Genomic DNA, 18988 nt, shown 5'->3' with positions numbered 1-18988 from the left:
GTGTGACTGACTGGGAACTGGCTTGCTGCTGTCAGCCAACATCCCCAGAGAGCATGGTACCACTTATTGCTAGCCTGGGAAAAGATCAAAATTTGAATAAGGGAGGCTGGGGTTGTGGCTCAGTGGTAGAGCACTTGCCTACCATATGTGAGGCACTGGGTTCGATTCTTAGCACCACATATAAATAAATGAATAAAATAAAGGTCTGTCAACATTTTAAAAAATAATAAAAATTTGAGTAAGGTTTCTACTGAATAGGTATCACCCCTCCACACCTTTCTTTTCTTTCTTTCTTTTTTTTTCCCCCCTACTGGGGATTGAACCCACAGGCACTTTGCCACTGAACTACATCCCAGCCCTTTTTATTTTTTATTTTGAGACAGGGTTTTGCTAAGTTGCCAAGACTTACCTCGAACTTAAAATCCTCCTTCCTCAAGCTCCCAAGTCACTGGGATTGCAGGCATGTCCCACCAGGTTCATCAGTATTTGCTTTTGTACCATTTGAAAGTTGAAAAATTGTAAGGTCTGGTAAGTTAGGATACCATCTGTATGCTGTGAATTATGGTTGATAGTATAATGCAGATATTTTGAAAACTATTAAAACTTTGTAAATTTTTAGTTTAAAAAATCATATTTTCCATATTTGTATTGCTACTGTAGTTGTTGTTCATGTAATTTGCCTTTGGCAGATTAAGAATGCTCTGATTTCCTCAAACTGACATGCTTGGGTATTTATGAAAACTTAGCTGAACTATGAAGAATGGTTTGCATTTAAATTTGTTTAGGTTCATTGCCCAAGTTTATTTTAAAATCTCTGCCCTACCTCATAGTTTTAGACCCTGAGAATATCCTGTTATAACATTGTAGATCATATTTTCAAAGTGAGAACAACAATAATTTATGGTTTTAATGAATTCATAAATTTCTAGGACTTGGATGACCTCTTAGATATGAGTTTTCTTCCTTACATCATTATTTTAGAAACATAATTAGAACTAGAATTTTTCCCCCCTTGAATAGCTAAAGGTAAAAGTTTACATATGTATTTGTGTGACATAGGAGCCTTGAGACTGTGTCTTTGACTTTTTTCCAGAATGCTTTTGGATTCAATAAACTACATTTAGGTTATTTAAATATAAGTTAAATGTTTAGCACATAAATCCTTGAAGGTTGTAAACTTTTTTTTTTTTTTTTAATATAATTGCATTTTAGGAAGACACATTTATCAAGTCTTTCTGTTAAAAGAAATCTTATGCTTGAAAAGAAAAGTTTCAGGACAGCCCAAGTATTGGTATAATGAGCCTATTTTCCTTCTGACATCTTAGCCTCTGGTGTAAATCAGTGTTGTATTACTTTGTCTTTTCCTCTAATTCCTGGTGGCTTTCCTCTGATGTTTTCTATTGCTGATTAGGTTACAAATTTTTTTTTGGAGGAGTGATAATTCAACATTTTTCTTTCACTTTTTTTTTCTTTCTTTCTTTCTTTCTTTTTTTTTTTTTTTTTGGTAGTTGTAGATGGGACAGCCTTTATTTATATTTATATTATATTTATATTTATATGTGGTGCTAAGAATTGAACCCTGTGCCTCACACCTGCAGGGCAAATGCTCTGCCACTGAGCTACAGCCCCAGCCTGATAATTCAACATCTTGGAATAGTAGCAAGGCATATATTTCATACCACTGTGCTCTACCACTCTGGCTTGGTAAAAACATTACTGTCAGTAACTTTTCATTTGTTCAAATCTTGAAGTAATATGTATTTAGAATCAGAAGTTTCAGAGATCTGTGGTTGTATAACATAAAATTTCTATTTTTTCCCTGTTTGGCATGTCTGACACATGTGTTTTTTCTTTCTGGGGGTGGTGTGGTAAAAAAAGAACATGAGTTAACTCAGTGTTAAGTTTTAACAAGTTATTTTTCAGTAATTAGTAATGTGATACATCAAGATCTCACAGTCCTCTTCAATTTTGGGGGGGTGGGTAGGGGTACTGGGGATTGAACCCAGGGCCAGTTTACCACTGAGCTACATCCCTAGGCCTTTTGTTTTTATTTATTTTTTTATTTTTTAATTTTGAGACGGGATTTCACTAAATTGTTTAGGGCCTCACTGTGTTGCTGATGCTGACCTGGAATTTGCAATCCTCCTCTCTCAGCCTTCGGAGCCACTGGGATTACCGGCTTACAGGCATGTACCGCTCTGCTCAGCAGTCCTCTGCAGTTTGTTTTGTTTTGTTTTACAGAGTAAGGACCAAACTCAGGACCTTGTATATGCTAGGCAAGTGGTCTGCCACTGAGCTAAATCCCCAATTCCCCTTTGCAGTTTTAATGAGGATTCTTTTTTTTTTTTTTTTCTTTTTTCTTTTTTCTCCTGGGGAACTATTTTCTATACCTCAGAAATTTATTTTCAAAAAAGAAGACATATTTAAGTTATGCTTTGTTACTGTTTGACAGTGAAGTATGGATTGATGACCAGAAGTAGAGGCACATGCCGTAATCACGGCTACTCAGGAAACTAAGGAAGATTGCAGGTTCACAGCCAGCCTGGGCAATTTAGCAAGATCCTGTCTCAAAATTAAAACAAACAAACAAACAAAAAAAGTCTGGGGATAGGACCTGGGATTAATCACCAGTTCACAAAAAGCAAAAAAAGCAAAAAGAAAGAAAAAGAAAAAAATGGATTCATGAAGGAAGGGGCTTAAAATCTTTTCAGTTTAATGTTTGTTCTCTAAATGACTGTCACCAGAGGTATCTGCTATCTGCTTCCATCTTTGGTAATAAAACTTTATTGCTTGTCATTTGGTATGATAAAGTCAAGAGTTAGAGATTTCTTCCTTTTTCTTTTATTATATAATCTTAGAGTTTTGTTTCTTTTCTTTTGGGGGCAGGGTACTGGGGATTAAACTCAGGGACACTTGACCACTGAGCCACATCCCTAGCCCTATTTCATATTTTATTTAGAGTGAGGTTGTTCAGCACCTCACTTCTGCTGAGGCTGGCTTTGAACTCGAGATTCTCCCATCTCAGTCTCCCAAGCTCCTGAGATTTCAGGCCTATGCCACTGCACCCAGCAGGTTTGGTCTCTTTATGTCTGGGAAGTTAAACTCCCTTTGATTATCATGCATATCATCTGCCCAAGAATATATAGTGTCTTTTTCTGGTGGCTAGTTAGGTATGTTGGCAGATTACTATTCAGTTCCTTTTATTGTTGTTGATAAACTTGATGCTTGGTATATATTTTTTGCTTAGCTAAATTGTGTGCTATGTACCCTCATTATTTTCCACTGGCTTACACATACATATCACCCTATTTAAAATATACCCTATTTATTAAAAAGTTGCTTAATCAGTTTGTCTATAGGAGTAGTTTTCTATCTAGAATCAAAGTCCTAGAGAGTTCATGAATAGGCTGGTAAGTAGTATATTTTTTCCTTTTTGGCTTGTTCATATCCTTTGCCTGTTTACCATATAAATGGGTTAGTTTCTGTGCTTTGATTTAGTGTAATTCTTTGTGAGGAGCTTTAAATGTTTCCCCCAGTTTGGGATTTTGCCTTCAACCATACTTACAATATTGTTTTTTTTTTTACTTAGATTTTTTATTATAACTTTATTTTGTTTTGTATGTGGTGCTGAGGAATGTACCCAGTGCCACACACATGCTAGGCAAGTGCTTCACAACTGAGCCACAATCCAAGCCCTATAGTATTGTTTTATTACATAGAATTGTTCAATTTTAGTGTTATAAAATTAATTATTTTCTTTAGAGTTTTTAATCTTTTGGTGTCATTCCCGTCAAAAGTACCTGGTAGAATGAAAGTTTTTCATAGTGGAATATGGTGCTGTGTTCCTGTAAACCCATCTACTCAGTAATTTCAGCTACTTGGGAGGCCAAGGCAGGAGGATCACAAGTTCAAGGCTGACCTCAGCAATTTAGCAAGATCCTGTCTCAAAATAAAATAGAAAGGGCATGGGATGTAGTTCAGTGATAGGGCACACCTCCCCCCCTTTTATTTTGGTACCAGAAATTAAACCCAGAGGTACTTAATCACTGAGCCACATCCCTAGCCTTTTTAAAATATTTAGAGACAGGGTCTCATTGAGTTGCTGAGGCTGGCTTTGAACTTGTGATCCTCCTGCCTCAGCCTCCCAAGCTACAGGATTACATGTGTGCACCACTGGGCCCAGCTACCCCTGGTACCACCCCTGCAAAAAAAATGTTTTTACATGAAAAATTTAGAAAGAATATACTTTATTTTTATCTTAATATCTACTAACTTTAACTTGATGTACTATCATTTTATGCTTTAGTATCATAGACATTTTACTAGTATAGATACAAAACTTGATTAGTAAGTTACTATACAGTTTATAAGATTTAAAATGAAAAACAGTGGATCGCTACACTAACCCAACCCCTTCCTCCCGTTAACATGGTTCCCCAATTACTTTGAACCATTTCTGTCTTGTATTGCTCCCATATTTCCAAATATCTTTATGACTGTTTCTCTCTCTCTCTCTCTCTCTCTCTTTTTTTTTTTTTTTGCGGTGCTGGGTATTGAACCCAGGGCCTTGTGCTTGTGAGGCAGGCACTCTACCAACTGAGCCATATCCCCAGCCCGAAAGTGTCTGTTCCTCTTTCTATCCATCAAACGGTGCTGGGGACTCGAACTCTGGCGCTTGCTCATTCTAGGCAACCACCGTACCAGTTGGACCATATTGTCAACTCTGTTTCTCATTTTTGTTGTTGTTGTTTAGTTTACTATTAACTATTCAATTTGTGCTATGGAAGATGAGAATTTCCCTCATTATGATAACACCCCATCTCATAAATACATTAACCCCATATACCATTGTACATTTTCAATCACATGTAGTGTTTCATTTTTGCTAGAGTTGATCAACCTTTATACCTCCCATTATTTAGCTTTCTAATGTGCTTATCAGTAATTTATCCTTGCATTTTGCCAGAAATATAAATCTTGTTCCAAAATGTTGAAATACACAAGGTTGTTATATTTTAACTTTTTTTTTGCACCAAGGATTGAACCCAGGGGAGCATAACCACTGAGTCTTATCCCCAGCCCTTTTTATTTTTCGAGACAGAATCTCACTAAGTTACTTAGGACCTCACTAACTTGCTAACACTGGCTTCAAACTTATGGTATTCCCGCCTCAGCCTCCTGATGTACTGGGAATACAGGTGTGCACCACCATGCCCAGCTATTTAACTTTTTTATTACAAGGAGAAAATTTTAATCTTATCAAAACATGAATACAGTAAGGCACATAAACTAAGTATACTGATTGGTGAATTTTTGCAAATTGGGGCACCTATTTATATAGTACCAAGATCATGAAAAAAGAACATTACAAGCAATATAGAACTTTCTTGTGCTTCCTTCCAGAACTGATCTATCCTAATTTCTAACAGCATAGATTAGATTTACCTTTTCTTGAATTTCATAATAGAGTTATACAATGTGAGTATTATATGTCTGGCTTATTTCTCTTAAAGTTACATTAATGTGTTTTATTCGTATTATTTTGTGTAATTGAGGATCACTCATTCTCATTGCTGTTATAGTAATCTATTAAGTAATTAGTTCACTTTATTCGTTCTTTTCCAGCTCTCCATTTGAGCAGCTTCAAATTTGTCCTTTCATGACTGTTGTAACATAATATCAAGTTTCATCCATTTTGTAGCATGTTTCAGAATTTTTAAATTTAAATAATATTCCATGGTATGTATACCATATTTTTTTTTATCCACTTATCCATCAGTGGACATTCCAGTTGCTTTACCTTTTGGTTGTTGTGAATAAGGTGCCATCATCAGGAATGGGAAAGTACCTCTTGGAGTCTTTGCTTTCCATTCTTTTCAGCATATACTCAGAAGTGAAATTTCTGGATCATATGCTAATCTTTTGTTTAATTTTTTGAGGAATCATTTGTCCTGTGGCCACAACTTTTTGTTGTTGTTGTTTGTTTGTGGTGGTTTTTTTTTGTTTGTTTGTTTTTTGTTTTTTTGTTTTTTGTTTTTTGTCTTTTTGGTGGTGCTGGGGATGGAATCCATCCAGGCCTTGTGCCATGGTAGGCAAGTACTCTACCCCTGAGCTACACTTCAGCCCCCATCATACTCTTTTTTTCATCCGTACATGCACCAAATTACATTCCCACCAGTAGTGCACAAGGTTTCCAGTTTCTCCATATCCTCAGCAATGTTATTTTCTGGATTTTGTTTTTTGTTTTTGGTGCTGTGTATTGAACCCAGGGCCTCCTGCCTGGTAAATATACACTTTACCATTGAGTTACAACACAGCCCCTGTTATTTATTTACGAATGATACTAGCCATCCTAATTGATGTGAAATAGTATCTTGTTTCCCTAATGATTAGTGATGGTAAGTATCTTCATGTGCTTATTGATTATTTGTGTATTTTCTTTAAACATCTATTTATGTCCCTTTTCTGTTTTGGTTTTTTAAAATCATGTTTGTTGTTTTAATTCTTTATGTATTATGGATATTATCTCCTTATCAGATAGATGACAGATTTTTTTTTCCCATTTCAGGTTTCCTTTTCACTGTTTATAGTTCTCTGGTGCACCAAAGCTTTAAATTTTCAAGTACTTGAGATTTTCTTTAATTAGTTTCCTTTTGAAATTTTCCCCAAGAGGTCATTGCTGAATTCAATGTCATGAACCTCTTCCTTGTTTTGTTGTTTTTTTCTAAGAATTTTATAATTTTAGACCTTATATGTAGGTCTTTGATGAAGTAATTCTTGTGTATGGTCTTAGATAAAGGCCCACATTCAATCTTTGCAGGGATCACTTTTTGAAGATTGTTATTTCCCCATTAAGTGATCTTGGCATTCTTGTTGAAAATCATTTGACTGTTTGTGTGAGGGTTTTTTCCTGGGTGCTCTTTTCTATTCGAGAGATGATCTTTATGTCTGTTACTGTGCTAGTTCCAGAGTGTTTTGATTACTGTAGCCTTTTAGTAAGTTTTGAAATCAGTATGAGAACTTCAATTTTATTCTTTCAAGATTGTTTTGGCTATTCAAGTTTCCTGGAGATTGCATTTTTAGGAATTTTTGGATGGATTTTTCTACTTCGGCAAAAATATCCTTGGCCTTTTGATACAGATTGCATTACATCTGTTGGTCACTTCAGATACTATTTTATTTTAATTTAAATTTTTTTCATACATGTATATAGGGTAATAATGCTTGTCTCAATCTACCATCCTTCCCATCCCCATCCACCCCACTCCTTCCCTCACTTCCCTCTGCACAATCCAAAGTTCCTTCATTCTTCCCTACCCACCTCTGACTATGGATCAGTATCTCTTTATCAGAAAGAACATTTGACCTTTGGTTTTTTGGGATTGACTTACTCCACTTAGCATGATATTCTCCAGCTCCATCCATTTACCTGCAAATGCCATAATTTCATTCTTCTTTAATGCTGAGTAATATTCCATTGTGTATATGTTCCACATTTTTTTCTTTTTTAATTTTTGTAATATGTTGATAGACCTTTATTTTATTTACGTATTTTTATGTGGTGCTGAAGATCAAACCCAGTGCCTCACACATGCTAGGCAAGCACTCTACCACTGAGCCACAGCCTCAGCCCCCACATTTTATTTATCCATTCCTCTATTGAAGGGCATCTAGGTTCATTCCATAGTTTTGCTATGGTGAATTGAACTGCTGTAAACATTGATGTGGCTGTGTCATTGTAGTATGCTGATTTTAAGTCTTTTGGGTATAAACCGATGAGTGGGAGAGCTGGGTCAAATGGTGGTTCCATTCTGAGTTTTCTTAGGAATCTCCATACTGCTTTCCAAAGTGTTTGCACCAGTCTGCAGTCGCACCTGACAGTGTATGAGTGTACCTTTTCCCCCATACCCTTGCCAACTCTTCTTATTGCTTGTATTTTTGATAATTGCCATTCACTTCAGATACTATTAACATTTAATGATAATGATTTCCAACCTATGAGCTTTGAGGATGTCTTTCTATTTGTTACTTCAGGTAGTATTAGCAATAATAAATTCTTAACATTAATGAATTCCAGCTGGGCATGGTAGAGCATGCCTGTAATCCCAGTGGTTCAGGAGTCTGAGACAGGAGGATCACAAGTTGAAGGCCAGTCTCAGCAATTTAGCAGGGCCCTAAGCAATTTAGACACTGTCTCAAAATAAAAAAATGAAAGGACTGAGGATGTGCTCAGTGGTAAAACATCCCTGGGTTAAACCCCCAGTATCTGCTACCCCTACCTCCCCCCCAAAAAAAAACCCACCACCACCCATGAACATGAGTATGTCTTTTGCATCTTTTCAAATTTTTTTCCAGTATTTCATAGTTTTTAGTGTAGAGATCTTTTGCTTCTTCAATTGTTTATTTCTAAATACTTCATTCTTTCTGATGCTGTTATTAATATAATTGTTTTCTTCTTTTCCCCCTCCAGTATTGGTAATTGAACCCAGGGCCTCAAGCATGCTAGGCAAGCACTCTACCACTGAGTTGCATCCCCAGCACTGGAATTGTTTTCTTAAGTTTCTTTTCAGATTCTTGGTTAGTGTATAGAAACACAGTTGATATTAATTAATTAATTTATTTATGCATATATACATACTGGCATTGAACCTAGAGGAACTTTACTGCTGAGCTGTATCTATTTCCCCAATCCTTTTTAGTTTTTATTTTGAGACAGAATTTCACTAAATTTCCTAGGCTAGACTTGAACTTGTGATCCTTCTGTCTCAGGCACTAAATTGCTGGGATTGCAGACATGTGCCACCATGCCCAGCTCTGCAGCTGATTTTTGGATGTAGATTTTATGTTCAGCCACTTTGCTAGATTTATTATTTCTAATTGGAGGGTGTGTATGTGTAATCTTTTTTTTTTCTGTATATAAGATCATGCCATCTATGAACAGAGATTTTACCTTTTTCTTTCCAGTTTGAATTTCATGTATTTCTTTTTTCTTATCTGATTGCTCTGGCTACGACTTCCAGCTTAAAGATAATCTTTCATTTTCTTCTACAAACTCTATAGTTTTAGTTTCACTTCCCCATCCCCCACCTTATGTATTTTTTTGGTGTGGTACTAGAGATTGAATCCAGGGACATACTACCACTGAGCCACCCCCCCCCTTTTTTAATTTTGAGACAGGGTCTCATTTAGTTCCTTATGGCCTGCTACATTGCTGAACGTAGTCTCAAACTTAAGATCATCTTGCCTCAGCCTCCCATGTGGCTGGGATTATAGGTATGCGCCACCTCACCCGACTATTATTTTTTCTTTTGAGACAGTGTCTCATTAAGTTGCCAAACCTGTCCTCAAACATGGAGTCCTCTTGCTTTTTTAGAGTAGCAAGGATTACAGGTGTGGGCCTCTGTGCCCAGCTTTAGTTTTGTTATGTCCATGGTCTATCCATAAATATGATTTGCCATATGGGTCAAAGTTTTTTTTTTTTTTTTTTTTTTTTTTCTATGTGGATATCTTGTTGCTTCAGTGGCATTTATTGAAAAGACTATCCTTTCCCTCACTGAATTAGATGACCGTATGTACTGAGTTATGGACATTGTTTTCTATCCATTTGTTTGTCTTTCATTGTACCAGTAGCACAGGCTTAATTACTCTAGCCTTATGGTAGGTAAGTCTTAAAATCTAGTAGTGTATGTCCAACTCCCCCCCCCCCCAAGAATTGTTTTGGCTATTGTTTTCTGTGTTTGTAGTGGTAATGGGGATTGAACCCAGGAGTGTTTTTTTACCAAGTTAATATCCCCCCATTTGCTATACCAAGAAATACAAAAAATAAATCTGGTAGTCACACCTGAAGACATACTGCTGTTAACAGAAGTAATTTAGATCCTGAGACACTGTTTACACTTTCTTTTTCGAGTAACTCCTTAAATCTTGTTTGAAAGAGCTAGTACCACCAAAATAATTTCTGTACCATTAATTACTACCTTTGTCCTCCCTAAAATGTTCAGATCACTTCTAAAATGAGGTTTAAAAAAAGAATCACTAAAGTCACCAGATATCTCTCTTTAGTTATATACTCAGCATTAATATGAATAAATGTTAATTTATGTGATTATATGAAACTATGATTACAAATTATGTGCCTTAAATATGATATCTACTATGTGCCCAGAGAGCACTGTGAAAGAAATGCCTATTTCTGGCTGAGATGTTCAGGAAGATTTATAGTGAAGGATGATACTTTATCTAAACTGAGGACAAGGTAGAAAGACACCACACAGAGGGAAAGGAATGTATAAAACACACTTGTAAGCAAAGACAGGAAGAGTAGCAACAAATGCAAGATATATTTTGAGACATGTAGGAAGTATAACCAGTGAGACTCAGGAAATATAATCAAGGACAAATTTGGCATGGTGGTGCACACCTGTAATTCCAGCTACTCTGTAGGCTGATGCAGGAGGATAGCAAGTTTAAGGCTGGCCTGGTCAACTAAGTGAGATCCTGTGTCAAAATAAAAAATAAAGGGACTGGGAACATAGCTCAGTGGTAGAGTGTTCCTGGGTACACCCCCAGTATGGGGATATATATATATATATATAAAGCCAAGTTCACATCACCTTCAGATAAAATTTTGATGACCTCTAGTGTGCAGTATTCAAGTAATTTTGTTATCCCATTAATTATTCTGATATGATGTTTGAACAGTTACAAAAATACATGTATGAGTAATGAAATTTATCCCATATAAAATGCAACATGTTTATTAGCATACTTTAAATATAGAGTAAGAAAATGTTCCCCAATCCTAAACACATTTATACTTGACAGTAACTCAGTTGACAAAATTGTAGAGTGTTTGCTTTTTGTATTTGGATCAGTGTGTAGATTTAGTGTGAAATGAAGATACTCCCACTGCTAAATTTTTCTGCTATGTCATCAGCTCATATTTGCCATAGGATGTTTTCAACATGACATCAGCAAAAGCAGTAAAAACATGTTTTGTTTTTTTTTAATTAATTGCCAAAATCTTTAAAAATCTGCCAACCAACAGTGAAAACAAATTACTCAGTGATGGTATGTGAAGAACAGAGTGACAGACTAAATCTAGTGCTGATATAAAATGTGCTGTAGGCTTCAAAGTCAAATTACGAGTCTTTATTGGTTAAAATTTTCAATCTCAAAGTTTAATCCAAGGTAGGCAAGGTGGCAAATGACTGTGGTTCCAGCTACTCAGGAGGCTAAGCAGGGAGGATCCCAAGTTCAAAGCCAACCTGGGCAATTTAATGAGATATGATCTTAAAGGTCTTAAAATAAGATTTAAAAAGGACTGTAAAATTAGTTCATTGGTACAATGTTTGTCTAGCATGTGGTCAGACCCTGCATTCAATCCCCAGTATGGGGCAAAGGGGATCAATTTTTTCAAAGGTGAATTTCATATATTTAAAATTTTTTTGGTGTGTATGTGAATTTAATTAGCAGTTATACTTTAGTATACTAAACAGTTTCACATATAAATGAATAAGATCTAATAGGTAAATGAAAATAATTTTCCTCTTCTATTTTGTCCTCTTACTTTTTTGTCCCCCATCCCTTATCACAAGTGATAAAATGTCTCATATAATTTAAAAATGAACAAACAACTTAGGCTATTAGATACAGTAAACTATTATTAATCTTCTCTTTTATAGTTTAAACAGATAGGCACAGATAGCATGTTTAAGAAAAAAAGGTCATTATATTGATAACTTCAATAAAAACATTACTGCAGAAAGAACCAATACTTAAGTATATGCAGTATATAATTGCAAAGTAAAAATAATTCCACATGTGATCCTCACATACAAGACTCCCCAATGGTATGATTTGCTAGGAAGTTTAAGTATCACTCAAAGACTGCATGTGCACATAATCTAGATTTTAAAATATTACAGTAAAAATTTCATATATAAAATTACATTTTTTAAAAATTGTTTTTGTTTCTATACTTGGGATCAAACCCAGGACCTCGCTTATGGTGAGCAAGTGGTCTATTGCTTAGCTACATTCCCCAATCCTGTTTTTTTGTATGTGTGCATAAAAATTATACAGAATAGTTTGGTTTACTGTGGAATATTGTGCATCAATATAACATAATTTGACCACTTTCAATCCCTAGTACCTTCCGTCTTGTCTCCCCTTATCCCTTTCCTTTCCTCTACTGGTCTCCCTTCTATTTTCATGAGTCCCCCCCACCCCACCCCCCAGCTTCCACATGAGAAAAAACATATAACCCTTGATTTTCTGTATCTGATTAATTTCATTTAACTCTTTGTTCCATTCATTTTTTCAGCATATGACATATTATTATTCTTTATGGCAGAATGAAAGTTCATTGGGTATATATATCACATTTTGTTTATCCATTCATCTGTTGATGAACACCTGGCATCCATGACTTAGCTATAGTGAATTGTGCTGTTTCCACAAGGGTGTGCATATATCTATTTAGTATACTGACTTTTAATTTTATTTTGAGACAGGGTCTTGCCAAGTTATTCAGGCTTACTTTGAATTTGTGATCTTCTTGCCTTAGTGTTGGGAGAAATCCTAGTTCTTGGCTGGCAGGAGTGAACGTCTCAAGTGTGTAAGGAAAACTTACAGGGAGGAGCGTTCCACTTTGGCTACCTAGGAAAGCACACAACTGCCCCAAATTGACTCAGTGTTATCAAGGGAACCAGTATAGGAACCTGGTGGTCTGATCCCCCGTGTCACATTGTGATTGGGCAAGAAACCTATAAAATGTATAGCCGGTCCCACAATAAACGAGTTTGCAAGCTGCTCACCACAAGCTTGCTTCCATCCAACTCCCGGAGTCTGGGTCTTGACTCCACGCTGCTTACCCTGCGTATGAGCTAGTTCGGCACAAGAGAAGCAACATCTCAGTTTCCCTAGTAGCTGGAAGTACACATGTACAAACCATGTCCAACCTTATTAATATATTTCAATCATAGTAATGTATTTCAGTTACTTTAACTTATTTTATAAAATAATTTTTATAAGGCCTCTGAGTTTCTCATTCATTGCAAAGCAGGTATAGTGAACTTACAGATGATTTATGAGCAGAACTCTTCAGTTTCTTTTTTCAATTTATAAAAAATATATATCCAGGCTGAGAATGATATTCAGTGTTAGGGCTCTTGCCTACTGTGTAAGGAGGCCCCAGATTCAATCTCCAGAGAGCGAGGCAGGGGGAGGTAAAAAACAATATATGTTCATTTTACCACTTTTTAATTTTATTTATTTATTTATTTATTTTTGATCTGAAGTTCCCTGGGTCTACATGAGTGCACTATAGCATCCAAGACTTATTTTTTCAGTGCCCCAATTTTACTCCCACCACTGTTCTTTCACCTGGAGATAATCATTATTAATGATCAGGAATTCTTTTTTTATATAGTACATTATACAGTAATGCTTATGAAAAATATACCCTACTGATGTATAAAAAATTATTTTAAACTAGTGTCATTCTGTATACTGCTTTGCCTTTTTCAGTTAACGTCTTACATATATTTCTGTTTCATACCTATTTGTCTTTTGTTTATAAAGATTATAGTGTGAAGATAGTGAATAGATCACTATTCAGTTCTTAGAAAAAACAAAAAGCTGAGTTTACTGCTTAAGAGTTTTGGACAGTGGGTCTTTCTTAAGAAGACCACTACTATTAGGTAGAATTTTTGATAAGTGTGTGAAGTTCAGTGATTGATGGATGTAGGCATGATAGATTGGCATTAGCTATGGAATCATGGTTACTTGAAGTGAAACAGTTAATAATAATAGTTGGTATTAAGATGTAATCATTCCTAAATGTCAGTTGACTAGTTTTCAGAAAAAGAACCTATTACTGATAGGTTGGTATGCCAAAACATGGTAACTGAGGCAAGTTGGTTTTTGTTTGTTTTATTGGTTTTTGTCTATGTGCAGGTGGTACTGGAGTTTGAACTCAGTGACTTGTACTTGTTAACAAGTTTCTGTTTAATGGGATTTTAAATTGGTTCTTTGGTTCCATAGCTATAAAACTCAGGTATTGATGAAGCAATGTAAAACTACTTCTGGTGACTCTTTGCTGTTATGGGTACAGAACAGTTGATCTTTTGCTGCTAGTATGGTAAACTAGCATACCTCAGTGGTAGAGTGGGTGCTCAGCATGTGTAAAACCCTGGGTTCCAGTCCTCAGCATTAAAAATAAAAACAAAGAAAAAACTTAGATCAAGGATTATCTAGATCTTCACTAGTCTTGTTGATTCTTCTCAAAGATGAGATTTTATCTATTTCTTCTTAAAATCAAGATCTGAGTTTCAATTCGTATGTTCACAGGTATCTTTATGTAAAGTGAAATCATTTTTCCTAATATTACTTGGGTCCATTCCCTAATTATTTGAAATGGTTATTTTTATTGTTTTCTGAATAAACATGTTGTATTGTATTTCTGTAGCATTGATCTTGTCTATGCGTCATTCCTCTTTTAATTTTAATAACTTTATAGGATGCTTCTCTCTGCTGGGGTAAATTCCTTCCCTTTACTGTTTGTTTTTAATTGAAAAATGTATTTTTATGTACTTTTATATGAACTGTATAGTCACCCTGCTGAATTCCATCGTATTTACTTGGATAGCAGTGATACTTGGTGCATAAATACGATTTTGGTAATGTAAAGCATCCTAAAACTTTTTTTAAAAAAAGTAATTGTGTATTAATCAATTTTTTTAAGCTCCTTGTATGTTTAAAAATTTCCATAATATGAAAGTAGACAGCTGGGGTAGTATTAAAGAATTTCTTTTCCATTTATTTATTTATTTATCTATCTATCTATCTATCTATCTATCTATCTATCTATCTATCTATTTTTTGCTTTTAGAGATTGAACCCAGGGGTGCTTAATCACAGAGCCACATCCCCAGCCCTTTTTATATTTCATTTAGAGACAGAGTCTAAGTTGCTTAGAGCTTTGCCAAATTGCCAAGGCTGTCTTCAAACTTATGAGCCTCCTGCCTCAGTCTCCTGAGCTGCTGAGATTATAGGTGTGTGCCACCTCACCTGGCTAGAATGTATTTCTAAACTATAAAGTTTTTGAAAACTAACTGTAATACAGTTAGCTAAAATAATTAATCCTTTAGTAGCTAGTCAATGTTTAAATTTCTTTTTCTGTCATAAATTTGTAATCTATTTAGGTCATACTTTGATATTAGGATTGGAAATTAATGAGAACAAGTGTTCTGATATATTAAGCTTTAAGATTTTCTCCTTTTACTAGTTTTGGAAAATATTAATGCTTGAAAATAATTTAAATATTGATTTGATAATTTAAATCAGTTTTTCTTATTATTTTTTACAGTCTTTTAAAATTTGTATGTTATCCTTATGATAACTTTCTTTTGTTGTTGTTGTTTCTTTGGTACTAGGGATTGAACCTAGGGTCACTTAACCCCATAGAGCCATATTCCCAGTCTTTTTTACTTTTTTTATTTTGAGACAGGTCTCATTTAGTTAATTTAGAATCTCACTAAGTTGCTGAGGCTGACCTGGAACTTGGAATCTTCTTGCCTCATTCTCCCAAATCTTTGAGATTACAGGCATGTGCCACCTCACCTGGCGTCCTTCTGATAACTTTCTATAGTCATGGTTTTTTCACCATTTCATACAAAAGGGAAATTGTAGTCTAGAGATTTAAGTGATTTGCCAAATGTAGAGGGCTAGAAAAGTGTACCAGAGCCAGAACCCAGAACTCCTGAATCCAGTGTCATCCTTTTCTTCTTGCTTCTCTTCCCCCTTCCTCCATGGAAAATGCTTTCCTTTAATCCTTTGAATTGTTCAAAATAGTCATTCAAAGTCTTTTTATTTATTTATTTATTTATTTTGGGGTACCAGGGATAGAACTTGGACACTCGACCACTGAGCCACATCCCCAGCCCTATTTTGTATTTTATTGAGAGACAGGGTCTTACTGAGTTGCTTAGCACCTAACTTTTATTGAGGCTGGCCTTGAACTCGTGATCCTCCTGCCTCTGCCTCCCCAGTCCCTGGGATTACAGGTGTGTGCCACCATGCCTGGCATTGTTCAGTAAATTCAACATCTGGGTTCCCACTTTGTACTGGTTGTTTTTTCCTTGTTTATGAACTATACTTTGTTTCTCTTTATGTCTTATAATACTTTTTTATTGGATATTTAAATAATATAATTTGAAAGTTATGGAAATTAGATTGTTCCCTTCCCTAGGATTGTTGTTACTGTTGAAATTGTTTACTTCGTGACTTTATTTTAATCTAATTTTATAATACCTCTATCCTTTCTTTATAGCCAGTGAATTCTTCACTTTTAGCCTAGTGGTCAGCTAATGATTAGACAGAGATTTCCTTAATGTGCAGGAACCAGTGAATTACCTGGGTTTCTGTGTGTGTTTGGGCATTCTTTTTAACATTCAGCCAAACTGTTGCAAACTCTATCTTAGCTTTCACTTCCTATTTGCATGTAAGTCAGAGATGTGAGCTTAGGGCCTTCCTAAGTCATTCTTGATCATACACAAAACCTTAGGAATGTACTGTACGCATTGGCATAGTCTTCTAGATCTGTAGAAATTTTGACAGTGCTTTATCAATGGTGTATACTCCAATTTTTTTCTTTTTTCTTTCTTTTTTTTTTTTTGGTTAGTGTGTTTTATTGTGGTCCTATCCTGTCCCTGCCCCTCCACCCTTCAGGCAACTTTGAAGTAAATAATTAAGCGCCTTCAGGGAAAAATGTTTCCTTATTGGCCAAACTCCAAGTCAGATCAAATAGCCTTGCTGGAGGGGTCGCCTAGATTATCAGTAGGCATGTCTAATAATGACAGTTCCCTGTGGGTAGTAGGGTTTGAGGAATTTCCAGGCCATACTGTCTTCTTCCATGCCCAACAGGTTTGAATATGAGGTATTTGTTTTAAGGCTACTGCTGAGCTTATAGGATTCGACTGGTCATAGTTAAACCTACAAAGCTTGTTGTTCTTATTATTCATTTTCATTGAATATATACTTCCTGAATTGATACAAGCTTTTGGTGATCTTCTAGAATTTTGAAAACTTTGATCCATAAATTTTGGACAGTTTTCTTACTGCTTTTATACAAGAAAGAATTTTCCAGGGTTGTTTTTCAGAATTCCTTCCCATTTTAAATGAGATACTGTGATAGTACTTAATATAGCAAAAGAGTGAGAAAACAGTCTAAATGCCCCAAAATAAGAAAATAGTTTTAAAAAATAATTCATCTAGATGGAATAATATGTTAATACTAACAATCATGCATGTATTGAATATTTTTTGACATGAAATGATATTCATGAGCTAATATAGGCAAAAAAGCTGAATACAAAATAGGTTGTGTTCATATATTTAAAGATAATTTTTATAAGGAAATGAACATACATGTAAACCTAAAAACTACTGAAAGGAACTATATCAAGATGTTAGCATTTGTTATTTCTGGAATTTTTACATTAAAAAGAAAAAAATACTATCTTCTGTATTCTGTAGCATAAGTGGATACACACACATATAGTATAACTTTTCACTCCTGTGAATTAAAAATTCACAGGAATTTTTGGGAATGGGAATACCTATGAACTTTGATTTAACATAGTCATTTATAAGTATTTGATGGGATGCTTTGAGAACATGCTAGTAACCCTGTGGCACTAGGGATAATAACATAGTACAAATGAGTTATTTTATTCTCGGGCATGTACTCTCTAGAAATAAGCTTTGTTTCTGTGGAGTGTGGATGGGTGAGTTATTAGGCAGGTGAATAACTTGTTCCATTTATTAGCATTTCTTTTTTTTTTTCTTTCCAGGCACATATTAAATTTCCTATTGACTACCCATATTCACCACCTACCTTCAGATTCTTGACCAAAATGTGGCACCCCAACATTTATGAGGTAAGAGATGTCCATCATATATTTCTCTGCAGATTAATTTCTCACATCAATACTTTTAAAAATAGCCTATTGGGTTGGGATTGTAGCTTAGTGGTAAAACCTGTGCTTAGCATGCTTGAGGTCATAGGTTCAATCCCCAGCAATACATGCACATACACAAAACCTGTATATCTCCATATGTTGTGATGGTAATGCTGTAGCTACAGAAGAGTGTTCATGATTTTGCACTTTTATTTAGGAGTCTCTGGTTTAATTATTTAAAATTGAGAGTAGTTTTATAATAGCCCATGTATATTTAAGTTAAGGATTGAGGCTTAAAATCTTTGCAGTTGATTGCTAAAGATTATAATGCACATGTGTTAACATTTGCATTTTTAAAATTTAATAGATAAAGTAATGCAAATTTATTTGTGTACTTATCCTCTAACTTCACAGCAAGGGTCACCTGTTGCTTTGATCAGAGATTCAGCTTTTTGGGGGGATTTATCCTACTACATTTGGACTGGCCTCCTTTCAGGAGTTGCTGCTGAGCATTTGAGAGCCTCTTTTGGAATAAATCCAAGGTGAGGTTCTTCTATTGGACAAGTCAACATGCTTGCAGGAAGCTTTTCTAGTTTTGTTGATTGAAGCATTCTTAGTTTTGGGCTAATTCATGAGGGATGTTAGAATAAAGCATTAGCATTTTGAAGCATCTTTGTTATTTTCTATGATCTGCCTTTTCTGTAAGATGTCTTCAGTTTTCTTTACTTTTACAAACAGGACAGGTGCTGAAAAGGTAATATATAGTTTCCTTGCCAGAATTTAGTTCCCAGAATAACATAGTCATAATACAGTGATTATACTGTCCTGTGAAACAAAGTTATTCTGTTGTAGGAAAGGGTCTATAGAAATAATTTATTGTTTCATGAATTTAAACTGAGTTCAATATTCACAGAAGTATTTTGTTATCTATTTTAATCCATTTGGGCTGCAACAACAAAGTATCTTAGACTGAGGAATTTATAACCAACAGAAATTTATTGCTGACAGTGCTAAGAGCCAGGGAT

The 18988-nt window shown here is 35.2% G+C and overlaps 1 protein-coding gene across 1 annotated transcript in view; it reads left to right on the top strand.

Moving 5' to 3' along the window:
• Ube2r2 (ubiquitin conjugating enzyme E2 R2) overlaps positions 1 to 18988 on the top strand; it is a 101021-nt gene that overhangs the window by 45257 nt on the left and 36776 nt on the right. Inside the window, exon 2 of the mRNA XM_047525226.1 lies at positions 17856 to 17942. Within this exon, the coding sequence (XP_047381182.1) occupies positions 17856 to 17942 (87 nt within the window). The remainder of the gene's footprint in view (positions 1 to 17855; positions 17943 to 18988) is intronic.

The sequence above is a fragment of the Sciurus carolinensis genome, chromosome 14 (assembly GCF_902686445.1).
Source record: "Sciurus carolinensis chromosome 14, mSciCar1.2, whole genome shotgun sequence".
NCBI lineage: Eukaryota > Metazoa > Chordata > Mammalia > Rodentia > Sciuridae > Sciurus > Sciurus carolinensis.
This window is presented reverse-complemented; position numbering and strand designations above follow the sequence as displayed.